We start from the raw sequence: 27,648 nt of genomic DNA, 5'->3' as shown, positions 1-27,648 counted from the left end.
TGTAGGTAGAATCCAAAAATGTGTATGGTGGTTAAGATCAGAGCCACACTAGGAGCCAAGTGCTAACCTTTAATATCCAATCTAACACTAATTACTGCGTGTTTGGGGTACATTGTGCTTTTGGAATACCTTGTTCAATCATCCAGTTGTTGATTTAATGTGAAGTTGATGAATTTAGATTTAGAGGTGCAATTTCCCCTAAAAGTTTCACTCTGACCTCTAAAGACATTTCTTCAGTCTTTCGCTCCTTTAACCAGATAGAAACATCTGGCACTTTATATATATATTTTTTTTAAATCTTCACTTGATATACTTCACTAGAATGTTTTTGTCGCACTGACCTTATCGAATTGGTGTCACGAGTCGTACCGAGTAACGGGTTACCGTGGTAACTCCAACAAACATCTGGTGATGCAGTGGCAATTTCACCAGGAGTCTATGAAGGAGTTATGGTTCTCACTATTTGTAGGAAATTTTCTGTATTTCACTTTCATAATTACATGAGTTGTTCAAGAGGTAACAGACAAACATGTAGAGCTAAATGAAACATTAACATGTGAAACCAATACTGGATGTCAAACAACATGGACCAACTGGCTCACCGGACAGAGAACCATTGTGTGTCTTTGCCAAGTGACAACAAGGCTCTGCAGTAAAACCAAGGCAAACAGAATGAATTATCTTACGAAGCAAAACCTGAAGCTTTCTGCAATTAAATGCATCATGTAATACATCGTGAATTGTTTTGGTTGTTGAGATGGAGAATCTGGGAAATGCCCGGTGATACAGCGTGAGATTAAACGCTCCACGCTTTAATTCTGTCCAATTAAATGCTGAAAGAAACAGTCAGAGATTTAAGAGGAGAGTAAACATGGTGAAGACTGCAGAGATGAGGTAGAGCTGTTGTCATTTTGTCATCTAGGATTTCATTAAGCAAAATGAATGAAATTTGCACTTATGTGTAGCAGAAGTAGGAAATACTGCCACCTAATGTTTTTGACCATTTTTGTGGAAAAGTCACAATAAACTTGTAGAACGGATTAGCGTTAAAACGTGCAGAGATCTGTTGATTTTGCGTGAAATACTGGAGGGACTGACTGATGTAATTTGTATCATACATACATACAGAAAAAAACTGCTTTGATTTGACTGACAAAAAAATAATATTTAAGCACACAGCTGTTATCTTGAAGTTTTTATTCATGGAGCCTAGAGGGCCGCATAAGAAGCTGCGGTGGACCAGATTTGGCCCCCGGGTCTCGGGTTTGACACAGGTGACCCACACAGTCATGGAGAAGACGGCTGACTTGACATTATCTAAGAAGCTGTCTGTTCACAGAGCGCTGTATCCAGTGATATTATTTGGGAAGTTGAGTGGAAGGAGAAAGTCTCACAAGCATTAGCAGTAACAGGAACGTGGAGGTCTACAGAGCATCATCCATTCAAGTGTTTAGTTGAGATTGATGAATTATCGCTCATATTTAGTCACTTCTGAACCAGAGGCGACACCAGTTCAGATCAAAGATAATTTTATTTTATTTTAGGACAGAATCCATGTTGTTTGAAGTCCGGTGTGAAGTTTCCACATGAGTAATGATTTAGGATGCCATGTCATGCATTTGTGTTGGTCCGCTGTGGTTTATCAAGTTTTATTTTTCCTGCTGCTCACAAGCTTTATGGTGATTCTGGTTTCATTTTCCGGCAGGACTCACAAACGTGAGCTAAACCTCACGTTTGTAACTTTCAGCAGGAGTCTCCACTGACTACATGTTCTTTATGGTACGTCAACATATTGTACTTTCAGTAGGGTCACTTGTTTTATTCTTAAAGGGGCTGAATTTTGTAAATGTAATTTTTTTTAGCTTTACATCAGGTTATAATGTTATTCCCTCATCAGAAACATACCTGAAATGTTGCTTTGATTCTTTTATGCGTATTTGAAGAATCCCTGAATCTCCATGGCAACCATTCAGGGTGCCTAAATGGTTGCCCTTACAAAGCTCCGCCTACTTATCCAAAGCTCCGCCTTAGAGCTGCAGTCCCCACGCCTTCTCCATTGGGCCCCTTCAGACTAGCAGCAGCAGCAATTCACAAACACCTGGTGGAATTAAAAATCTGCTGAGCTCATCCTACCAACTACTTTTCAGTCCAACAGTTGTAAACAGCATCATGGAGAAGTAATGTTGTGAAAACGTGCTGAAGGTGGACTGTCGGATAGAGTAGGAGCTTCTTAAAGAGACAGAGGCCTGATTTTAAGGTGTCAGATTATAGTGATAAAAAAATGGAACTATATTTCTGGAAAGTTCATAATATCGCCCTTTTAACAGTCGGCTGTAATGAAAAATTTTCTAAGAAACCAAAACTGAATTATCAAACTTGCTATGGCAAAATGCTTCAAAAATGTCACAGACTTCATAAAGAATCTATAGTATAGTTACATTTTTTGAATTGAATAGCTGAAATAAATGATGTTGTCAGATGTATTCCAATGTAATGAGATGGACTCTGTCTTCTAGTCAGCAGTAATAAAAGTTGAGTGACGTGTAGCAACCTGTAGCTATGGCACCTTTTTGAAGCCATAAATGAAATCAGCAAACCTCACTCTGCCCCCGACCTCGGAACAAAATGGAGGCACTAAAGCGAGAGAGTACACGCCTGTTTGCACGCACACACAACAGCAGCGGCACACGGTTGGGTTTGTGTATTCAAAGCACCAATCAATAGCCTGTATTTATGATTTTAATAACCAGCAGTGTGAGTCCTTCTTTTTTCCATTCCCTGTTGCTTCGCTGTCATCCTGTTTGCGTCAGGTGAAGAGGTCACACTGCTTACCGTTAGCCGCCATAAACGTCAGCGGGAGTGTAACAGCCGATGACAGGGTTATAAAAAGTCAGGAGCAAAGGACACACGGGTCTGTGGCGACTCAGAGCCGGCAGACACGGTGCATTGGCTGGGTTGTAGATCTAAAAAAAATGTGGGTTTGTGAATGGAACAAATGGAGGTTGGGCCACAAATACTTCAGATTATTGCTGGAAAGAAAAAAACAGTCTCATGGAAACATTGTCCCAACGTGTCTCTCTACGTATCTGTATGTGCATGTCTGTGAAGACGGATGCTGCAGTATTCTCTCTGTAGATTGAGAAGATGGCAGAACTGGATTTAAAGAAAAACATTCATGATTAGCATTATATTCAGGTGCTCCAATCATCTCCTTTCCCACAAGTATATAAAAGCAAGCAGCTTGGCAAGAAGCCTGTTCTGACAAAAATGTGAAGTAATTGGTTTTCCTCATGAACGTAGTAGAACTCCAGTGTGGTTTCATAACAGGGATAGAATGAACTTGAGCAATAAATCAAATCAATAATTTTCTTACTAAAAATTCCACAGTGAATTGTTGGTAGTGCCACTGCAAAGTGGATGTGATGGTAGGACATGGTTGATTGGCTGGCTGGCTGGTTGATTGGTTGATTGGTTGGCTGGTTGGTTGGTTGCAGCTTGTTTTCAGGCGTTTCGACCTGCCCCATAGTTCCAGTGAAACCAATCCATTATGCTAATTTTCTACTTCCGGTAGCTGGATTTAAAAATGAAATGTAACTCAGACAGCCTCACCAGAATCTAAATCAGATGGCGGACTCAGGACAAATGTCTGTCCTCTGTAGTGGAGGTATTTCCTGGATGATAGCGCAGCTTTCCTAACGACTCACAGGTCACCAGTTTGATCTGGAGAGCGATGTCTCTCTGAAACCAGTGAGAGACATCTCTTACTGGTTTCAGTGTTCGCTTCACGGTGGTTCTGATTTAGAAGGTATTGCGACAGCCAGTGATTTACCAGGCGAGAACGTGCTGCTTTTGTTCACCGTTCTCTCTGTGTTTCATGAGAAAGCCTGACGCTGGCATGTGGAGGGCAGCCAAGATGCAAAGCGCTCAGCTTTTGATTGGGGATGTAAAGTAAAAGGTCGCTGCAGCCTGTGAAAATTTAATTGCCTCTACTTGAGTTATGCAACGACACGGGTAGGCGATGACGCTCCGTCTTCCTTCAGTGTTTTTGATCCAGGCATGAAGCTCTGCACTGCGCTGACCACTTTGGGGTTTACGTAACCAGCGCGGCCAAACGCCGAAACAAGTCGAGGAGCCGAGAGAGAGAGAGGGTGTGTGTGTGTGTGTGTGTGTGTGTGTTGGGAGGGGTGAAACATGGGAAGAAGTGGAGCGGGGAGAACTGGAACAGGCATGTTGCGTAAATACAATGGTTTCCGGCTCAACGTGCAAAAGCTTCATTTAAATAAACCATCTCCTGAATGAATGCAGAGGCCCAATCATTATGATGCAGCTGTGGATTCAGCGTAGCGTCTGTCCACATGCATGGAGGCAGATGGGCTCCTTTCACTACACGAGCTAGAGTCACATTGAATTCTACACATACCTATTAAAATGCCAGATTTTAGTGGACAGAAATATTCTGTATCATTAATCCATGGCAACCATTCAGCTGTGCAAAACGTCTGGGTGGACCTAGCTTCGCCTTCGAGGACGAAGCTCCTCCTCTGAGCTGCAGTTTCCGAGCTCCCCCTCCCTGCAATTTCCCCACTCAGATCCTTCAGACTAGCCAGCAGCAATTAGCAAACACCTGTTGGAACTGCACCTCTGCTGAGCTCATCATACGAGCTACTTCTCAGTGAAACCTGGTGAAAATGTTGCTGAAGGGTTAAAAGAGGAGACAGAGGCCCAATTTTAAGGCATTAAATTATGAAGTCAAATTTTGTTTAAGTTATATTTAATATATAGGATTTTTGCAACAACTAAACTAGTAGAATAATTACTTGATTGTTTTGTAAAATGGTACCATGTGCCTGGAAAACACATAATACTGCCCCTTTAAAAGAAAAGATTTTAAGAAGCTGCAATAACAAAGTTGGATAAACTCACATAGTTAAACTAATACCTTGTTGAAGCAGCTTTCAATTCAGTTCCGCCAATCAACCTTCATGGGAGCCTAGACGAGAATGGCTTGACCATCATCGTCTAACGATGTGGACAAGAAATGTCACAAGATGTAACCAAAAACTTCAACAAAGTATTAATTTAAGAGCGTACACACTTCTATGTCCAGCTTTGTGTGTTTTTTTATTCCCTCAAACCGATTTGTTTGTTTTTTTCGGCTGACTTGTGAAGGATAAATGTGACACTGAAGGTGGAAGCGATTCCTTGTCTCCTTCTCAGAAACCTTCTGATGTGGGTGTGTGCAGAGGAAGGCGGTGTGATCGCACCACGGCCAGGCTTCGTGATGCGATGAATAGAACCAGCAGATGCTTGTTGTGATGCGACAGAGCGCACCTGGAGCTCTGGTGCAATATATCAAGCAACCGCTCGCTGCGTCACAACAATGAGACGTGTCCAATAGGCCCAAACCTTCTGTTCCAAATTATACAGACTCCGTTCTGAAAGGCATTGACACCCAGGAAGATTATTGTACTTAGTAATATGCTTAGCACATAGCAGGGATGGCAAAATATTTTTACAAATCAATCTGATTAACTGTATTGGTTGGTTTATTTGCTGATTCCTACAGTATAAGGTTAAGTCAAGGGATGAACAGTTTGTGAACAAAAGAAGGTTCCCGGTGTTAAAAACGTCTCCAGACAGAGTCATGAAATTAAAAAGAAACATCCAACTGAAATTTGCCTAATTAGGTTTAAGTGTATATTCATGGGAGCCCAGAGTGGTGAGGAATCTGGCGATATGAAGCCTCTGTGAGCTGTTGATACTCAGCAGGTCAGCTCTGCTATTACTTGATCGAGTACCCATGATGCAGAAGGGGAAAATGTAAGAGAAGGAAGTTTATTTAATTCTTAAAAGCATCTGGTACTAGTGCTAACGTTAACTTGGCTCGTAAGGATCCAGAATTATCAATCAAGCTAGCTAGCCACTAGCGTGTGTTTGCTAAGTTGTTTTATGTCTGCGGTGCTAACAACTTGTACTTTTTTATATATCTTTACCCTGTGATGATTACCTTTCTTGTCCTTGAAAGTGGAAAACACATAGTCAGGTACCGGGTGAGATGGACACAAACCACAGACAACCCTCTGAAGAAGACACTGAGCACAACTTCCTACTGCGCCAAATGTAAACAAACATGGAGTGGGGTCAGATTTTAGTGGTTGTCAGGGAAAGACCATAAGCTATTTCTCTCACTAGACTCGCTTGCTTGTTTTGGTTGTATTTACCCAGAATGCCCTGCGCTGTAGTCCGCTTCTTGCCTTTGGAGCATTTGCATATGCATTCAAACCGCACCAGAGTTCACTTTTTGGTCCACATCAGAGTTTGATTGCACATTGACACCTCCTCAAACGAACCGGACTTTCTATGCAAATGAACTAGAGCTGGATTAAAGAGGACTGAACAGAAATTATAGTTACAAACTCTGTAAATCAGGTCTGGTGCCAAAGATACTTGTAGTCTCACATGTGCCTCAGACTGGAAAAGGTGCATTTATGGATGTCCTTGAGCTATACATGGTTTTTACTGATATTTATAGAAAAATATTTTATTTATGGGCCAAGAGAATTACCTTTTTCCATCCATCCCTGTTGTTTGCGAATGCTCAGATTTACAGGCGTACCAGAAAACGTGAATACCAAGGTTCTGACTCTGTATTTTGTTTGTAAAAAAACAAAAAATGTGACTAATTCCATTAAGCTTGTAATATGTTAAAATCTTTGTAGTATGTTAAGCAAAATTAAAGTCCGGGCTTCATTCGTAACTTCATAGCAATAAAAACATACATGTTGCATGGTGTTCTGACTTCGCATTTTTTCTGAATCAGAGAAAGGAAACAAACCCGACTTAACAGAGAGGGCAGCCATCTTGCAGTTGGAAAGTTGAGATGTTACGAATGCATTGGTGACCGGGTGAATATGGCTCTGGTGTAAAATGCTCTTAATGTCAATATGAATGGAACTTTACTTGTGAACTCTGCTGACTCTTTTTGGCTAATCTTCATTTTATTCAGGAATTTTACACAGGAAGTTGGGGATATTCCAGTTGATTTTCCTCCTGTATTCCGGTTTTTAACCATCATAGTCATTTTCTTCAACAATTAAGTCCTCACTAGATTACACCAGTGCTAAACTCGGCTAAAACCTTCATTTTCTCTCTCTGTCTCTCGCAGCCCACCCCTGATTCCCATTAGGATCTTCTCTTCCCTCTTGGAGACCCTCTCCACCCCCCACATCCAGCAGCCATGGCCGATGACAGCGACATGCGCAATGAGCTGTCAGACATGCAGCAGCGCGCCGACCAGCTGGCCGACGAGGTGAGAAGAACACACTTCTGCCCGGACGCAGCTGTTCGGCGTACGGTGGAGTGAAAACACGCAAACATCCGCCTTGTAACCAGCAGAGATGTAACAGCACACAATGTTACAGCTAAAAAATGAGAATATAGTGAAAGAGTTCAGGATTTTTTGTAAATCATTTTAGAAAAAGAAGCTCATATATTTTTAAACAAGTGTTTGACTCATTTTCATGTCAGGCCACACCAAGATGCACGCAGAATGTATTTATAAAGCTTCCTACTAACAAACTGTTAAAATATTAGAACTTTCTCCTCATTCAATGAAAACTTAGAAAACATGTAATAATATTGAACATCTTTTCACTTTGATGTAATTTGGCACTATACAAATAAAAGCTAAAAAAGTTCTTATTATAGTTCTATTTATGTGGCTCTTTAGACTCTAGAGGGCCACATAAATATTTACAGCAGACCAGATTTGGCCCACGGGCCTCGAGTTTGACATATGTTATAAAGATTCATTACAGAGTGAAATAATTCAAGCGTTATTTCTTTTAATGTTGATGATTATGGCTTACAGAGAACAAAAACCTGTGGCCTACAAACCAGAACAAAAATTCTCTGATTCAGAATTTGGAATATTACATAAGATCAGTTGTGTCAAACTCAAGGCCCCCGGGGGCCAAATCCGGAGCTCCTCTCTGTTCTTTGTGAGAGCGTGTCAGACGGAGAAACAACGTCGTTGTGATGGCCCGGAGCAGACTGGCCCAGAACCCTGCAGCTCCACATATGACTCACTGTGGCACAGCTGAGCAGAATATTAAACACACACACACACACACACGCACACGCGTCGGCGCAGAGCATGCACAAAATGGCGGCACCACTATTATAGCTTCTTTTTCCTTTTCTTTTTTTTTTTTGCTTCTGACTTTAAAGAAGCTTTTAGGTCCGGACGTTGAGAAAAATCACAGAGCTGCTGCTTTAAAAAAAACTAACAAAAAAAAAAACAGTACATTTAGAGCCGACTGTCGTTTTCAAGCTGCTGTGTTCGTAATTTCAGATGGAGAATAATAATTCCATCTTTAATCTCTTCGCAGTCACTGGAGAGTACTCGCCGTATGCTGCAGCTGGTGGAAGAGGTAAGAAAAACCCGCAGCACTGATCAGTCATCCGTGGGAAACTACAGCAGTTTGTAAAAAAAAAAAAAATATAGAAAGAAGTCAAAAATGAAGTTTTGATCGACTTTAATTCATAGTGCAGGTGCGTGTAGACGCAGAACCTCACAGAAAGCACAGAACCTTTTGTGATTCTGCAGCCTTCAAACAAATCTGAAAAGTGTGGCATGAATTTATATCAAGCCCAGTTTACTCAAAAGTTCCTAAATCAGTTGTGTCCAATTCATCTGTGTAGCTTTTCTATGCAGGCCTCAAAGGTTTGTTAGAACATTAGAGAACAAACGTTGTCATGGCAACCGAGGGACAAAATGGAGGCGATTAGTAAAATTTAGTAAGTAAAGTTTATTTATAAAGCGCTTGCCACAGACGTACAATCACAAAGTGCTGTACAATAGAAAACCAACACAAGAAACACAGTAAAATCTAGATTAGAGCAGCTTTATGTTATAAAACAATACCATACCACAACTATTCATCATGCAATCCATAAATCTGATTTTCTTTATATAAAAGAATGACCTAAAGAAAACCATCCTGTTAGAAGCTACAAGCTTTGTAGAAGAAGATGCTAACGCTGCACATCACATCAGGCTAACGCTTGTGGTTCTGATGCGACAAAATGCAGAAAAACGTATTTTGTCAGAGAATCTAAGAAACAAACACACCTCCAGGGTTGTAATTCCTAAAGACATAGAGGATCACAACACATCTGGGAATGACTCAAGTTTGTACTCTTATCAACTCAGAGTGAAAGGAGAAAAAAGGCGATACGTTTTTAAATGCAAAGTAAAAAATAAAATAAAGTTCAAATTCAAAGTTCACCTTTAATTTGTGCGTTGCTCCCTCGATGTCGGGGTGTTTGCGTCTTCAATGCCATCACCGAGTCAACCATGAGTCAACTGAATGATGGCAACACTTCACAGGAAATGAGCAGGCGTCAGCACGAGATGAGGCGCGCGCACACACATACACACACACGCATGCACACGCAAAACACAGAAAGTACATTAAAGTGAGCAATGCTAATGGCTAGAAGATGATAGCATAATGCACAGAAAGGGAATACATTAACAAGCAAACACAGAGAGCAGGAGGGAGGGAAGACGGAGACTCTCAAGGTCAGATTGATCATCGTCGGTTCTGTCAAACCGAGGAGGAACAGGAGAGAGAGGTTCAAATCCCACCGGGCCGATGAAACGGGGCGGAGAGCAGGAGGGAAGTGGAGGCAGACTGTGGCGAAATAAGAAAAATGTAAAAACACAGGAATCCATCAACATGTAGATCTGTTTTGTTATTATAGCTAATCGCTATTTGGATTACTAAAATAGTATGTATGACTTTTAAATTTCCTCCCTGAGATAAAATGCTTCATTTTGTAGATTAGTGATCTCTGCTCAAAATTAAAAGAAGAAATCTTTAACGTTGAAAGATCTGGAAAGAAACCAGTGGAAACGTCCAAAAACTGACTAAAAAACTGGTTGTAAAAATTTTCATGCAAATGTTTTTATAAAATATGAAATAAAACTGCAATTTTTTGTTTGTTTTGTTTTGTTTATTTAGTTTTCAAAATTGAAACTTTGCACATTGTTTCATTCCCTATTGAGAGGCGTCAGATAAAAACTTTGAGGTAAAATTACTTAGTAGTTTAATCTAAATCAGCCGGGATCTAAGTTGTGTGTTATCAACTCCTGAACAATTGAACCTTTGGTGAATCTTCATGTCCCATAAAGTTTTTGTTTTCTTTATCAGTCACCTAAATCTTTTGATAGTGCATGTATGTTGGAACGAAGGCTGTAAAACGGACAAAGTTCTTATTGCCCTGACTTTACTGGCTGTGTGTATTTATTTTCCACTGATTTAACGATCGCCTGGCCACTTTGGGCTGAAATGTCAATTCTCTGAACGGAGCCAATGAACGACCAGAGGAGTCAAATTATTATTAGCTGAATCACATAGAAAGTAGATACCATTCAAGCATTCAGCATGCAGAGGTGAGTTCAGTTTTTATTGGTATCAAAAGATAGATTTAGCCTTTAAAATTTAGCTTCATTACCTTAATGTAGTGGATTTTTTTTACGCCTTTGAAGCCCGTAAATAAAAATGTTTATATTTTACATTAGAATGCCTGAACAGTGTCTTCTGCTAAGGGAAGCTCTAAATGAAAGGTTTCATAGTGCATTTCTAAAATAAGGTTACTGAAAAGAAGAAGATTTTTTCTTTGCAGAGCAGCAGATTAAAATGTAACCATTTCTGTCGTCATCCTGATAAACTATGACTTACAGATTATCAGGTTCATACAGAATCTGTTTGGACCGGAGAAAGACCAAAATGTTAACGACATCTTATCACCCTGTTATGGGGTTTTTCATTTCCAGGACATCATTGTTGACCATTCTGTTGACTTCTGTTCTGTCTTGCCCCCCTCACCCCTCCACCCTCCACCCCCACACCCCTGTGATCCGGCCCTGGCCTTCCACAGAGCAAAGATGCTGGAATCAGGACTTTGGTCATGCTGGACGAGCAGGGAGGTGAGTCAACAAGAGGAGAGGTGGTCAACATGTTTTGCTGTGTATTTAAATTATACACAGCTGCTATGTGTTCTGTTTTTTTGTTTTTACAATAATTGTAAAAATATATTAATGATCACATTTTAACTCTGTACTTTTGATGTTTTCCATATGATAACCAAACATTTTGTGAACGAATGAAATGTTCCATTTTCAACTGCTTGAAATTTAATTTAAAACTAATTCATTTTTCCCTCCTTTTTGTTTATCATTTTATTTTATTTCAACTTATGCGTTGAGATTTCTTTTATTTATTTCTTTTTACTGCATGCTGAGTTGATCGTTGAAGGTTGGGGATTTTTTTATTTCTTCCTTTCAGCTTCTTTTAACTTCTCTTTACGTTTGGCTCACATTCTTCTTCTTCTTCTTCTTCTCGGTTTGCCTGACCGCTTCTAATTAATTTGCCACCAGCTGTTTATTTCTTTCTTCTTTATTTTGTCCTTACTTCCTCATCGTTCTTTTTTATTTCAGCTAAGAAAGACAAGAGAAACCTCAAAAGTGCCAAAAACTCTGACAGATCTCTTGGAGAATATTTCCAGTTTTCCACTGCAGTACCTCACCCCCCCACAGCTCAGCGTTGTTTTCAGACTAAATTGTGTCTCTGGGTCAATTTGCCCCTTCGCCACGTTGTACCCCAATTTTCTATCAACGTATTTCCGTTTTGTCCTTTTCTACTTCCTGTTTGAAGGTGTAAACAAACCGTTTGGTGCCCATCTGCTCAAAGCATAATGGGCTTTTCTGGTAGCTCAGCATCTTCATGAATTATGAGGACAAATACTGAAATCTCACAAAACTGAACTTTATTGTGTATCCTGATGACCTTGTATCTCACCAGTTAGCAAAGATGAATTTAACATCTTTGTAAATAACTCTCGGTAACGTCCTGCTGATAAATATTGGCATCTTTAATAAAATAGATTAGTCAAAAAACTCTAAAGCAGATCCTAGACATGTTATTTTAGAAAGAAATCAATCTACAACCTGTCCTATGTGTGTTTATGGCAAAAAGTTATGTGCGTCAAACATGTAGTAGTGCTTCTGCTGAACTGATCGAAAAACTCAGACGGTGAAAAAAAAAAAAAGTGGTCTCCATTTTCTGCTGGAAATCAGACCATTTCTTGAAGGCCATTATGAAATTTCACAAATTAATTCATTATTGATGCGTCATTATGAAACATCCTGCGGTACGCGACTAGGAAACCAAGAAACCTACAAAGGTACAAAATGGCGGAGGAGCGAAATAACCAGCAATTATAAATGGTCCTTTTGATAGCTGGTGGTTGAGTAACTCTCGCGCTGTTCTCAGATCTGTTTACGTTGAATCCTTTTATGTAAATTAAGAACTTACTGGGGTAAAACTCCCAGTTCAAAATCACATATTTATTATTATTTACAATGAATAAGGAGCTGAAGCTGTCTCTGGCTGTTCGCCTTCTAGAAATGGCTCATGGTTAAACTGGTCTGGGAACAGTTTTGCCAGGTGTACAAAGAAAAGAAGTGGAGAAAAATGAAACGATCGATTTAGCTGGTAATGACAAAATGTTCTATCACTTCAGCCCGCTTAGTGATTCGTACAATCCCTGACTGCACCTTGAAAGTGTAAAAACTATACAGAGAGTGCACTTAATAAAATGTTTGATATGGCAGGAGAAAAAAAATCTAAGGTTCAACTTCTGGAATGAGGGATCTCAGCTCTCCCATTGACTAGAAGTCAAGTTTCATCAATTCATAAAGTTTGCAAGAGGGCATTAATTCTGTCAACAGGGAATGTAAGCTGTAGTCTGTCTGTGAACAGTCATGCGTGGACTCTAATGCATCGAACCCCCAGAGCATTTCTGCACCTGCAGATTATAACTAAACGTTCTGTGATGATCGACTACCTGCAGTCTGGGAGCTGAACTCAAAATCCACACGGATGTCCTCTCATCGGACTGAAAACCTTTATAGTCGTAAAGGAGAAAATCCTGGCAGTAGGAGCATTCGTCCACTGAAATCAAACTAATCATGAATATGTCTATAGTACTAACCTAACTTTAACACTTTCAGAAGTGCATGCCAACCAGGGATTGAACGAACCCTAACAGTCGGTGAACGAGTTCCTGAATCCACTCCATATTTAACTGTGCCACATGCTTTCACACTCTACTTATTTCTCTGTCCCAATACAAATTTGCTTTGAGAAATAGTTGGCAACTCACCATCCACCACATCAGCATGCTAAAGCCTCTAACACCTACGAACCAGAGTCTAGTCGCAGTCGTGGTCCAGTCAAAGTCAGGAAAATACCAGATCAGATTGTACATTCAACTTATCTAACTGAACAGAAAACTTGTAGGATTGCTAATTCATTTGCTTAGCAACCATGACAACTGTCACTAGTAATGAAACCCGAAGGGCAAAACAGTATTTCTTTTCCTTTTAGATATTAAAGGATGAAATCTCAGACTTTCATGTTGACGTTTTACTCCATGGCACTGAGAAATTCAGACGTTTGAGTGCAAAAAGAAATGCAGCATGAGAGTGACAACTACTCATTTTGCAAAGGAAGAAAAATATTCTTATCAGGAATAAATTGCTTCATTGCAGTTTTACTGTCCTGAGGCTTTCACATGTAGAAAAGGAAATCCTGTGCAATTTTAAAGACTTAGTTATGGTTCAATTGGCTCTTTACAGACGAATTGGAAAATAATGAGCATGACTGAAGAAAGTTTTGTTTGGATATAAACTACAAAACAAAACTCCCTCTTGCTAATACTCAAATGGCCGATAAGCTTAGTTTTTTGTTTAGCTACAAAACTAAACTGTATGCTTATCTACAGGCTTAGCTTAGTCAGGCTAGCTTTAATGTAGCTAGTGACTAATTCTCACTAGCTTTAGTGTAGGTAGTTTAGCTAGTGACTAATGTTCACTAGCTTTAATGTAGCTAGTGACTAATTCTCGCTAGCTTTAGTGTAGGTAGTTTAGCTAGTGACTAATGTTCACTAGCTTTAATGTAGCTAGTGACTAATTCTCACTAGCTTTAGTGTAGCTAATTTAGCTAGTGACTAATGTTCACTAGCTTTAATGTAGCTAGTGACTAATTCTCGCTAGCGTTAGTGTAGGTAGTTTAGCTAGTGACTAATGTTCACTAGCTTTAATGTAGCTAGTGACTAATTCTCACTAGCGTTAGTGTAGGTAGTTTAGCTAGTGACTAATGTTCACTAGCTTTAATGTAGCTAGTGACTAATTCTCGCTAGCTTTAGTGTAGGTACTTTAGCTAGTGACTAATGTTCTCTAGCTTTAATGTAGCTAGTGACTAATTCTCACTAGCTTTAGTGTAGCTAATTTAGCTAGTGACTAATGTTCACTAGCTTTAATGTAGCTAGTGACTAATTCTCACTAGCGTTAGTGTAGGTAGTTTAGCTAGTGACTAATGTTCACTAGCTTTAATGTAGCTAGTGACTAATTCTCACTAGCTTTAGTGTAGCTAATTTAGCTAGTGACTAATGTTCACTAGCTTTAATGTAGCTAGTGACTAATTCTCACTAGCGTTAGTGTAGGTAGTTTAGCTAGTGACTAATGTTCACTAGCTTTAATGTAGCTAGTGACTAATTCTCACTAGCGTTAGTGTAGGTAGTTTAGCTAGTGACTAATGTTCACTAGCTTTAATGTAGCTAGTGACTAATTCTCACTAGCGTTAGTGTAGGTAGTTTAGCTAGTGACTAATGTTCACTAGCTTTAATGTAGCTAGTGACTAATTCTCACTAGCTTTAGTGTAGCTAATTTAGCTAGTGACTAATGTTCACTAGTTTTAATGTAGCTAGTGACTAATTCTCACTAGCTTTAGTGTAGCTAATTTAGCTAGTGACTAATTCTCACTAGCGTTAGTGTAGGTAGTTTAGCTAGTGACTAATGTTCACTAGCTTTAATGTAGCTAGTGACTAATTCTCACTAGCTTTAGTGTAGCTAATTTAGCTAGTGACTAATGCTCACTAGTTTTCGTGAATCAATCATTCAATGAAATTTATTCCAATACTGTCACGGTCCACTTTACTGTAGTTAGCTAAAACCTATTAGCTGTTGCTAGTAGGCTAGTTGATGAGTTCTGACTATATTTTACGCCATAATAGGAATCTCAACCTACCAGTTTCATTCCCAGTCTTAAGTTTTAGCCAATTGTTGGTTGGCTGAGTGTTGTTCTCCTGTCGGCTCTTATGCTACGTTAGCATAGTGGCCTGTTGTGAGTAGTGTTGTATTCATTGGGTTTTTTTTGGTGACTTCTAACCATATTGCAGGCGAGTTGTCTATAATCGTGCTCTACTTAACATGGTTAAAGTCTTAATTTCTCCTGTAAACTCACAAATAGCCATTGCAGTTTGCACATGAGGTCACACACGCTCACATCGACACAGTTGCTGTTCATCATATATCATATTTCTGTCAATCAGTCAATGAAATTCATTCCACTACTGTCATCCCTTTGTCCTGACCAGAGCAACTCGATCGTGTTGAAGAGGGCATGAACCATATCAACCAAGACATGAAGGAAGCCGAGAAAAATTTAAAAGATTTAGGGAAATGCTGTGGGCTTTTCATATGTCCATGTAACAAGTAGGTACTGACAATGTGCCCCAAAGGTTCTTTGCATATGTGGTGGCGTCCAGTTTTTCCTCTTTTTTTTTTTCTTTCTCTCGTTTTGTTTTACTTTCTTTTGTCATAGTGAGTGTCTGAAGTTGTTGTCTTCTCTCCTTTGTCTTCTCTCTCTCTTTCTCTCTCATCTTCTTCCTCTCTCTCCTCGTGCTTCGTTCTGTGGGGGATAAATGACTTGTGTTTAATCAGAGCAACTGGAGCGCATCGAGGAGGGAATGGACCAAATCAATAAGGACATGAAGGATGCAGAAAAGAATTTGAACGATCTAGGGAAATTCTGTGGTCTTTGCTCCTGTCCATGTAACAAGTAGGTGCTGCTTGCCTGCCTGCCTGCTTGCCATTTAAATATGCGACTAAATACCAAATAAAATACCACAAAAAAAAAAAAAACAACAGAGGAAGAAGTGACATCACAATGGCCATTAGCCAATAGTCTGCTCTGCTCCTGTTCAGAAATAATAATTTTTAAAAAACTATCTTAGCCATACAGTGGGGACACGGCTGGATATTCTTTAAAATAGTTCTAATCGGGCGTGCCGTGGTGGCGTAGCGGTTAGCGTGACCCGTATTTGGAGGCCTTGAGTCCTCGACGCGGCCGTTGCGGGTTCGACTCCTGGACCCGACGACATTTGCCGCATGTCTTCCCCCCTCTCCTTCCCCGTTTCCTGTCAGCCTACTGTCATATAAGGGACAAAAGACCCCCTGGAGGGGTAAAAAAGATCTAATCTCACCCTCACGTAGAGGCACTTTGTCCCTAAAGTCGAACTGAAGACGGATATTTTTCAGTGTGACAGCACTTCCCGCGTCAGTTAAACTCAACTCATTTTTCGCTCATTATTCATGATTGGATTAGTGAAGTTTCTTAGTCCATTGTTCCATATAAAGATTTCTGTCCTTTTCAGAGAACATGTGGGAAATAACAGGTGATGCAGTTGTCTAATTAGTTATTTTAATAATCAAAAATCTTCTCTTGATATGCAGCATCCACTGGGGTCTTTGTTGGTTGCTCATTTGCAAACGTCCCTCGATAGCAGAAGCATAGACGGGGTGATCCAATCGATAGCATGCAGCAGTTGGATTTCAGTAGGAGTTTCTAATCAAGTTAGGTTGCACCAGATTAGATCAGAAGATCGTTTTGAAGTCTTCTTTCACTGTTGGTTTTAAATCGGTTTTATTTTATTATTAGATTTAAAGTTTAATTTCTAAAAGCCCAGCCTGAGAGTTAGCCTTCTGCAATATAAGAAATATTCAAATTAAAAATTATGAAATGTGAACTTTAAATGCAGGATCTGCAACAGAGCAATAATTTAAAAAATGCAACAAGTAGAATAGTACGTACATGATACAGTTCCAGTTATATCACCTGTCAGATTTATTTACTATTATTGCTGGGACGCAGACTTAAGCCGAAATCTTGAAGAAACAAAAACCAAATTTAATAGTATTTTTTTTTTAAATGTGCTTATTGTGCAGAATATTAAACTCTTTTCTCAAGTGACTTTTTTAACAGAATTGCATCTGGGTTGCAGTGAGTGGATATTTGTAGGTTATTTACGTCTTGTGCAGTTCGGTTTTCATTGCAGAAGGGGTTTACACCACCACAATAAATGCATCAAGAAACGCTTCAGTAATATTTCAAAATGTGGTTGAGCGCTCTTATTGTGTGGTGCTGAGCGGCACATTTAAGTCGTTTGATTTTTAGATATATTTTTTTTATGTTTGTGATTCTCTGGGGGTAAATAGTGACACAATTATGGCCAAAAAGTTTGTGATGGATTCTTTTTATTGTCGGTTTTATTGAAATTTCAATAAAGATCACAAAAGAAAATGTCAAGTTTTTATAGCCCGTTCCTTGGAATCATATTTTTCTACAATAATAAAGGCATACACAGATTCGCTATAGTTTAATAGACGTAATATGTATAAGACTGAATGAAAAATATGGCCTTTCAGTTCGACTTTAGTGCAGATTTGTGTAGGACCTTCATGCAGGGAAAACGACTGCGGGCAAATGAAGCAGCTTGGCTTCTCACCAGATAAACCTGCAGATATTCATATTTATGTCAGTGTAAGGCATTCATACAAGTTTGTCCAAATGATCCCATGCATGACCACTGTAATTATTTACCATTATACAGCATATAACATTCATCAAATCTGGTTAGAAACCTTTAAATCCAAGCTAAATCTTGTTTTTTAAGTTTTCCTCCACTCGCCAGTAAGTGCCTCCGTTAACACCCTCCTTCTCAGAGCCCCATTCTCTGAACACACACTTCCTTAAACTGCCTGGGTGACTTTTTAAATCCAGGTGTTCCTGTTGTGGAGCCATTTGTTCTAATTCCTCCTGAGCTGGATTGTGTTTCTCCAAGCGCGGTGGGAAGAGGCCACTTTGCCGACTCTTAAAAACAAAATAGGATTCCTTCTAGGACAAACAAAGAGCAGGGCTGAGGGCCCCAAAGCATCTTGGCACTCAGATCTTCATTCTGGAACAATTTAGTTACTTTTTTTTTCTGATCTTGGTCCCAAAATGCATTTGGGCAGCCTGGTCCAGGACTGTTTGACACTTCTCCTCATTTGCATGATGTCTTCCACCACACAGCTCTAACATCTAGTAGATCCTCACTTTTGTGCAGGGGACGAGACCCCCACAACCTCCCACCACACCTTAACCCCCACCCACCCCCACTGAGTGCAGATAACATGGAATGACTGGAGAGCATGACCCTCTGAATGCTCATGCATGCTTGATAATGCAACTCATAACAGTGATTTTATTCAGGATGAGCCTGAAGGTTCTGATGATGATGATGATGATGATGATGATGGTTGATTTTAAATTTTTAAAAAATGAATAAATCTTTTTAATTTTTTTCTTGTTTTTGTTGTTTTAGTTGTAGCAGCTTGACAGTAAGACGTTCAGGTGAATCGGGACAAAACGGCAGTCATAAAGTGCTTTATTTAAAAAATAATTAGATAAATAGTAATGACGTCTGTGTTGTATTTTGAGATAATGGAGTTTTTTTTATCATTTCTAAACAAAGGGATGTCCATTTGTGGCCCTTGAAATGATCCTGCGTGGCCCCTGTCAGCAGCTCAAGAGTGATTAAAATGATACATAAAATAACATTTTTTATAAAAGGCAAAAATTTAGGCACAAAGTAGAGAATTTATTTTTTAATTAACCACACTGTTGTTGTTGTTTTTACTTTAAATTAAATTGCGATAGAACCAAACATTCAGCAGACTAATTTATTAAACTGGGATAAACGCAGCAAGTGTTTTTAAAGAAAGAGTGACCCATATATAGTTCAAACACAAAATATATATGTTTATATATACAATATATATATACAACAAGAATAATCCACAAATTTAGTTAATTGTTTTCATGTGTGTGTATTTTTAGATCAGCATAAAGATGACAGAAATGTTTACTTCATTTAAATATTGCATGTTTAGTTTATTCAAGATAACACAATTTAAAATAAATTGGAAAACAAATTTAGTGGTTCTCCAGAACTTTAAACTTGACAGTTGTGGACAGACGTTTGGACACTTCTGATCTAAACCATATGAAAGAAAAATCTTCCATATTTTAGGGCTTTTCTTTGTGGGAGTAGTGAGAAAATAACATTTCTGAGCCGCATTAGGAGCTGTCAGAAGCTCGAAGCAGCGCAGTGACAAACGGCATGACGCATTCAAAACCAAAAAAAAAATTTGGAAAAAAAAGGGGGGGGGGGGGGGTTGCGAGCGGGAGTGTGGCGCAGCGGAGTCGGGTTTGACGCGTAAATATCTCCATCATGCCTCCAGTTCCCTTGTCTCTACATGGCTCCTGTAGTGACTGAGTCCTCCTCTCCTGCAGAGCTCTGTGCTAAATTAGCCTCACTGTCCCACACTGGCTGCTTCAAAACATCACTGTTTGCAAAGCCCCTTCCCCCCTCAGGGGGCTGGCTCACATGTAGGTCAGCCATATCAGATAGTGGCATGGCGGCCTGCTGGGACGTTGACTCAAACTGACTGTGCAAATAGATGTTTGTTAGAACGAAGAGAAACAACACATTTTGTTGGATTTCTGCGGTTCAGACACTCAGACTGTATATTCTGAATCCGTTCCACCTGCCGCCTCAGGCTGCTCGATTTTTATTTCGGATTCCGGTCTCTGTACAGACCCCTTGAATGTTATTGTTTACAGCCGCAAAATTTGCTTGTGTGTAGAGAGCTGGAGGGCAGAAAGATGATTCCTTTACATGCCATCTATAGCCTCACCTGAACTATTCCTTTAACAAAATAAAACCTAGAGATGGAGGTGTTTTTAATTCAGTGCAGTGCGCCTCAGCAAAGGGAAAATAATGCAGAAAAACCCTTGAAGAACAACTCCAAACCAGATACGCTATACACAGACCTGATAACTGACGAAATGCTCTCAGTTATCAGGTTCTAACACCAAATAATACACAAATATTTCCTACAGAAAGAACGAAACATTCGGTATGTTACAGTTTTATGCTTTCAGGCTTGATTTTTTTATTTTACGATTATTAAAAAGCAAGCTAAGCTAAGCTAATTTAAACACCTGCTCTGCTGATTGATCTGTCAGAGGGTTGGTGTGTGGGCCGCCTACTTTTTAACGGAGCCAAAAACAGACAAAGGTCTGCAGCACATCTACATGTTAAGGTTGTCAAAGTCAAGCTAGCATAACGGACTCTGCCTTGCTATATTTTAAAATTAAAACTCTTTCTTGATTTTCTTATCTAGCCATAATATTGACAATTAGCAGCACGAACATTTTTCTTTTTTCTATAACACACGTACATTTAAGATTTGGCACGTTATGTTGACAACTTGACAGCTAAAACCAGCATCGTCAGCGTGTCTGTACTCGTACCTTGTGGATGGCTTAGTGATCAAAGAGTGAATAAGAAGGAGCAAGTTTAGTTTTATGAGGACTCAAATCGCCTAATGAGATTATTTTACTTCAACAACAGCAAACCTAATTAACGGTCAGCAGGAGGGGTGTAACGATGCGTTCAGCTTTCAGCTAACAAGGTGAAACACGATGTTGGATTCACACAACAAGAGTAGACGACAAAAGTCCCTTTTCTGGATTTCACAGATAGTATAAAACAGTCAAGTTCAGTTTTTTTACAAATATTATGATTTTTCATTCTTGTCATGTTAGCCTCAAATACAATACTATGAATATACTAGGGTGACCAAACGTCCGTATTTCCTGGGACATGTCCGTATTTCACGTCCTGTCCCGGGCGTCCCGGGTTTTTTTTAGAAAGTGAGGAAATGTCCTGTTTTTTAAATTACCTTCATTGGACCATTAAATTTACAGGCACTAGGGCACTGCGCACTGCGCTGCGTGTCACGTAATCCCTGAGCAGCGTCAGTGCGGGCAGCCCTGTTCTTAATCAGAAGATAGATAGCGTGGCTGTCAGTACGCCAACAACATGCCAAAGCGCAAATGTATGTTTACCGACGATTTACAAAAGAGTTTCCCTGCTTTCAGAACCGGTCGAGAGAAATGGGAGGCCTTGTGCAAAGTGTGCACAAAGCCCCCCCCCCCAAGATGTCCTGGTTTTCTCAAATGAAAATATGGTCACCCTAGAATATACTAAATTTGATTAGTTTTAAAGAAACTCTTTAGTATTAAGTTATCCAGCCTAAACGTTTTAGACTTTGAACCAGAGATGATCAAATGCAGTCCTGGTTCCTTTAAAAAAGTGAGCTTTAATGTAGTGCAGATTTGAAGCTAATGCTATGTTAGCATGGCTAGCAGTTAGCCAGTATACTCACAGTGGGCATGTTAGCAAACGATTCAATAGTCATTTATGTCAGAACTTAGAGTAATAAACTCTTTGGAAAAGGACAATGTGCAGCTCAAACAGAAACGTCACCATTTGTGACGCACTGTACCAGATTATAGCATTATAGGCTAATTCGCATCTGCTAAAAAACAGAGCAACTGTTTCCTTCCTCTCTTCAAAATAAAAGTCTTAAACATAGAGATATCTTAAATTGATGGATTTGTGAGAAATCTAGCGGAGTGGAGTCGAGTTACATCCCTAAAGTGCATCACATCCAACAACAGGGAAGAAAAATGATAAGAAAATAGACGGCTCATGACAAAAAGAACTAAGGAAACCAAATGGAGAGAAAAAAGGTGGAAATAAAAAACCAAACATAAAGGACTTGGAGGTGTCTGATGTGCTGAGCATGTTGTTGTGTGTGAGCAGGGACAGGCAGCCGAGCCTCAGTCCATTTCTATTAATAATAAGCGTGTGGGAGGCTGAGCCATCAGCAGCACATCCACACAGAACTGACCAACTAGAGCTGCAAAACAGAAAATCAAGGGACACATTACTGCAGAATGGATTACCAAAAAAGTGACAAGATATGTGACTATTTGTCCAAGATTATATCAATAGGCTCTCACCTTAAAAATACATCATAATAATTTATCACTCCAGCCTCTATGCCTTCCTGGTCAGACTTGATTCTGACGAATCTTACGATCTGAGTATTTATGGGATGATAAATTGTCGTAGACGATATCGCGATAAACGATAATATTGTTGTTTTGAGGCCATTTTCAAGTAATGGAGTAATAATGGCGTAATAACGCAAGAATACATTCTAAAAGATGAATAAACATGACATTTTAATAAACATTTAACACTTGAGCTGGAAGAATTTTAAACAAACAAAACAACAGAAACAACACATAAAATACATGATGACGTCTCTGTAAACAAAATTGTCCTTCAAAAAAAAGGTCCAGTTGAGACCAAAGCACCAGACTGAAGACTTTTATCATCCAATTTCTGTATAAAGAGAGAAAAGAAAGAAAACAAAACAATAGATTATGCAGATAAAAATTAGTGAGCTTGTTTTAATTTGTAATGGTTGATCTTTCAGCCCTATCTGAGCATGCTCAGTGAGGCTGAGCCGTCCGATAGCGCAGGTTGTTAGCGCAGGTTGTTAGCGCAGCTGCGTTTGTTGGTTTATTTCCCGTTTAAACCTCTTTCTGTCCAAACTCCTTATCCTTTCACTCTGCTGACTGGCCGCTGCAGATTACCACACAACTCTGAGTAACGGAAACCAGAGTGATGCCGCATGAGATATTTCAGCCCAGGTCAGGGGGGTGGGGGAGCAGAGAGGGGTCTGGCAGGAACACTGTTATTCTCTGTCGACCTTCTGCCAGCTTTTATTTTATTATCTGTTGGTTTGTATTGCTCTGTATCCTCTTGTGGCTTCGAACGGTCTGTCCCCAGTCGTCCCTCCTAGGAGCGTCACAGTCCTGTTCCTCTGTGTTGTGTGTCTGCAGTCGCCGTGTGTCTTCTCTGTTTGGGAGAGGGATGGGATTGCTGACAGAACAAAATGTGGGATCTGATACAATTTTAGCGTAAAGTGATATTTTTAGTGTGTATCGTATGTTATTTAACAGCAGCAGAATGAGCTGCACTAAAACCCAGTCCATGCCTGCTACGCTTTGCTTGACTTAGTCTAGTCCCCCCCCCCTCCATTTATTTCTGTGCTGGATGCATGAAACCAATTAACACGTTTTGTCCCAGCTGATCAGATAAATATCAATGTGACTGCGAGCGCCTCAGACCCCAGGCTTGTGTTTTCGTTTTGTCTTTTGTTGTTGTCGTTTTCTTCTGTAGATTATCAGTAATGAGAAGTCGGCCTGGTTGAGGCCTGTGACAGTTTCTGTCAAAATGCTGAGTCATTGTCTCTCCTCCCTCCCCCCCCCGCCGCCCCCACCGTCGCCGCCGGCGATCAGAATGAAGAGTGGAGCCAGCAAGGCCTGGGGGAACAACCAGGACGGGGTTGTGGCCAGCCAGCCCGCCCGCGTGGTGGACGAGCGCGAACAGATGGCCATCAGCGGAGGCTTCATCCGCAGGTAGCCTTCAGCTTCACCTTTCAAATCACCTGCAGCAGAGAAAGGCCGGGAGGTCACAGAGGTCAGCTGAAATAAATGGCATTATATTATTGGAATATAATGTCTCCACAAATGAAATTATAGCGACTCCAGTGGCTTTTATTCTGATGCCACTCAATGAAATCCAGTGCCGATCTTCAGTAGTTACCAAATTAGTGAAATGTCACAGCAGGTCTCATCAATACGTTGAAGACTATGAAAGCTTTTGTGTAAATTGTTTTTGACAAACGTTAATATCCCTCTTTTAGTAAATGTTTAATGTTTTTCTTTGTCAGTGTTCCACCTGTCATGGGTCCAAAGCAGCTCTAACCTGTTTTGTAGTTTTCTGGTAGTTTGTTCCAGATTAGCGGTTCATAGGAGCTGAATGCTGCTTCTCCATGTTTGGTTCTGGTTCTGGGGATGCAGACTGTTGTGTATGTTAACTCAACAGCAATAGAGAAGGTGGCTTAAAAAACTGAACAAACAAACCCAAATGTGTCATCTAAAACTAGATCTGGAAGGATTTTTGTTTCCAGTTTGTCTTCAAGGAAAAACCTCAATTTAAATTTGGACTGTTAGCTGCTTAAGATCTGATTTAGCAGTTAGCTTCTATTCAGAAACACATAGGATTAAAGTTTATTCAAGTTTATAATATTGGATAAAGTTCTCCAAACAACAAGTGTGCTGCAGCTGTTTAGGGCCCCTCCATTATTCTGCAGCTTTTACAGTAAAGCCAACACAAAGCTGACCTGCTCAGATCTCAGGTCAGAGGTCAGATCCTCCTAACATCCGAGGTAAAAGATGGCCGAGGTTGTTCCAGATGGCGCTCTTCACCCGTTCGGCCCTGTGTTCACGTCTCCGCCCTTCCTGTGCTCAGGGTAACAGACGATGCCCGGGAAAATGAGATGGACGAGAACCTGGAGCAGGTGGGCGGCATCATCGGCAACCTGCGGCACATGGCCCTGGACATGGGCAACGAGATCGACACGCAGAACCGCCAGATCGACAGGATCATGGAGAAGGTACAGCATTTGTGCTTGTGGTGTTTTCAATGCTGAGCGATGCATTCACAACCAAACGGTTACCTAAAAGAGAAGAAATAAAACGTTTTTTTTTAAGCATTTTTATAAATTTTGGTCGTTATCACAATAGTAACGTAAAATACTGTGATAAAATTCAAAGTCCTTATCACCCACGTCTAACCTATAACTCTACTAGGCTGAACAGGCACGAGCCTTTCAGCTCAGAGGCATCCAGGATGAACTGACATCAGAAACTTGGACTGTGTCTCAGAACGAATAAATGAAGACAGAAATGACGCTTCAGTCTGCTATTCAGGCCTCAAGATGGTATAGTGTCGCTTATTTGGTCCTATCAGAGCTCATTTCCTGTTCTGCATTAATGCGGAAAAGAGCGCTGTGATCTTAGAGCACTGTATTCAGCAGAGACAGAAATAAAAACGGCCTTTATCGTCTCACAAAGGGAAAATGAAGGTGCAGCAGCAGTAGATATAAAGGTTCGCCCCAAACGTTCACGTGTTACAAACAACAGGCGTGTTGGACTCACCAGCCAACAGAGTCGGATCACTTTTTCAAAAATGTACATCCTGTGTAATGAACGTTTAAAAACATGAATCCCTACAAATTGTTGGCTTCAGGTGTCCCGACCGCTGCCAAAAGTAAATCAACTTAACGGAAACACGGCAATTTCAGGGGGAGAAAAAAACCCTCCTGTTTTTCTGTCAAAATGTTTCGGCGCTGCAGGATGAGGTGGTGGTGCGTTTCGACAAAACTTCAACAGAAAACCTTTTTTTTTGTACTTTTCTTCGTGACCCGTCTCCTCCTGTCTCGCAGGCCGACTCCAACAAGACTAGAATCGACGAGGCCAACCAGCGCGCCACAAAGATGCTGGGCAGTGGCTAGGCGGCCCGAGGCAGGAGCGCTGTCTTCCTCGGCGCCCCGCGCCACACGTCAACCGGCGCTGACATGCTTTCATCATGGTATTGACCTTCTAGGTTTGCACACATGCACATATCACCTCCCCTTCCTCCATTTAAATGTCGTTCTGTGTCGTCTGTCGAGCTTTTTCAAGATGATTGTCCTCGTACAAAGATGATTTCTTATACTCCGTATATCATTCTTTCCAAAGGTTGTATATAGTGCTGACTTGATGGCTCTCTAGCTCACTTGTGAAGTTTTTATTCTCTTTATCTCTCTCTATCTCGCTACATACATACATAAAATATACATATATATACCTATACACATATCTGTGTTTATAGATATATATATCTATATATATCTGAAATAAACTACACTGCTCTGGATGACAAGTATATAATAGGAATGCGAAACAAGCTCTTTGTTTTCTTCTTTTCCTTTTCAGTATCTCAGTATTGTCTTTGTAAAGCTGTGTCATTCCATTCAGGCTACTGTCATGCTCCTTATTTGGTGTTGTCACGACAACAGAGGGAGCAGCGCGATTAAAAAGACACCAGTAATGCGGATGATGATGGTGGTGGTGACGATGGTAACCACGGCAACCGCGCAGCGGTACAGCTGAACGAGATTGCAAAAGAGCGCTTACAATCAGAAAAAAAGCGGCGGTTGTCGATGCGTTTTCCCTGAATTGCAATCACACTGAGTTACTGTTTAGACAATGTGCAACTAGACTCTCTGTAGCTGTATTAGACATTGCATTCCAAGTGACGTGAATTGTGCGTTCCTCTGCATGACAAATGGTAGATTTTAGTCTCATAAATAAAAACCTGTCTGAAAAATATATATAAAAATGCAAAATGGAAAAAAAAAACCAAACGACAACATGGCAGTAGCAAATTGACGAAAAACGCATGCTCGGTATTAGGACACAGTTGTTCGTTCCATGCCCCTGCAAGTTTTGCAATAGTGCCACTCTTTCTGTCTCGATATATTTACCGACTGTGACCATCTCGTTGTACAATAAATGCAAAGGGGATCAAAAGAGGCGAGATAAAGGTGGGGGGGGGGGAAACAACAACAAAAAAAACAAACCGTGAGGACTCTGTGGGGGGTTGTGTTGCAAAAAACAAAAACAAAAAAAAGACCTGTTTTCTAAACTATTATGCAGTTCATTGATGATGAAGATGTTGATTATGTGTTGAAAGAGGAGGACTGGCTGTGTACTGTATCATAGGTTTTGGATGCTCTGAAAAATAAACGAATAAATAAAAGTTTGCAATGTAAAGCAAAGACACATATTTCTGAGAGACCTTACTTTTATAAGAAGACTGTATCTGTAAGTTTATTCTCCCCCGTGTGGTTTGTTATTGGTAAATAATATATACTGGTATTATGAAATGACAATAACTACACTCTAAAACGAAACAAAAAAATATATATACCAAGTTTTTCTTTCCTTTCTTTTTTTTTTTCTTTTTGTTCTTTGCTTCTGTACTTTAGAGCTATGCACACCAAATCGCCAAAATGTTCAGTAGTTACAGCAAGGTGAATAAAAACCCTAAACCTGAATGACACAATAGGTTCAACTGTGAGATCGATGTCCTCAATGCATGTAATAGTAACGACCCCCCTCTCTGTATCCTGTCAGTGTGTGCAGTGGTGGACATTTTGTAGCTAGCTGAATTGATTAAAAGTAATAAACCCCAGCCGCACCGGTGTCTGTCTTCATTGCTCACAGGGTCTCGGGTTCTTATGGTAGAGTCAGCAGGGTCGGCTTCAGAGAGCAAACCGTCTTTTTGGCCTTTTGATACATAAGGGCTGTCACTGATTCGGCAGACAGTCCACCAAATGTCCACAATTTCCTGTAAAAAAAAAAAAGCATCAAGTAATTTCATTGATCCTGCGTTAAGACGGAACACATTTCGCGCGTCCAGCACCTCAAGTTTATGGCGACATATCGTCAATTTTACCACGTGTCGGGCTAAACAGTCACGTAAAAAAAAAAGCCAGATTATAGCTTAGAACGCTGTAAAATATGGCCAAAATGTTACTTTTTTACGATGTTGCAAGACTATCGTCTGAACACCAAAAATTCCGGCGTTTATTTCGGTGAC

General features: G+C 40.2%; 1 protein-coding gene across 2 annotated transcripts in view; it reads left to right on the top strand.

Moving 5' to 3' along the window:
- The window catches only part of snap25a (synaptosome associated protein 25a), a 38,358-nt gene extending 11,118 nt beyond the window's left edge, over positions 1–27,240 (top strand). Inside the window, exons 2-8 of one of the 2 annotated variants that reach the window (XM_028039879.1) lie at positions 7,166–7,309; positions 8,391–8,432; positions 10,948–10,996; positions 15,508–15,625; positions 23,457–23,576; positions 24,472–24,616; positions 25,448–27,240. In XM_028039879.1, the coding sequence (XP_027895680.1) occupies positions 7,238–7,309; positions 8,391–8,432; positions 10,948–10,996; positions 15,508–15,625; positions 23,457–23,576; positions 24,472–24,616; positions 25,448–25,516 (615 nt within the window). In that variant the 5' untranslated portion in view covers positions 7,166–7,237 and the 3' untranslated portion in view covers positions 25,517–27,240. Of the gene's footprint in view, positions 1–7,165; positions 7,310–8,390; positions 8,433–10,947; positions 10,997–15,507; positions 15,626–15,853; positions 15,972–23,456; positions 23,577–24,471; positions 24,617–25,447 lie in introns of both variants that reach the window. The other variant, XM_028039878.1, reaches the window with a different exon arrangement.
- Positions 27,241–27,648: the final 408 nt, after the last annotated feature.

This window comes from Xiphophorus couchianus, chromosome 15 (assembly GCF_001444195.1).
Source record: "Xiphophorus couchianus chromosome 15, X_couchianus-1.0, whole genome shotgun sequence".
NCBI classification, from domain to species: domain Eukaryota; kingdom Metazoa; phylum Chordata; class Actinopteri; order Cyprinodontiformes; family Poeciliidae; genus Xiphophorus; species Xiphophorus couchianus.
Note: the sequence above shows the minus strand (reverse complement) of the source record. Positions and strands in the feature narration are given on the sequence as shown.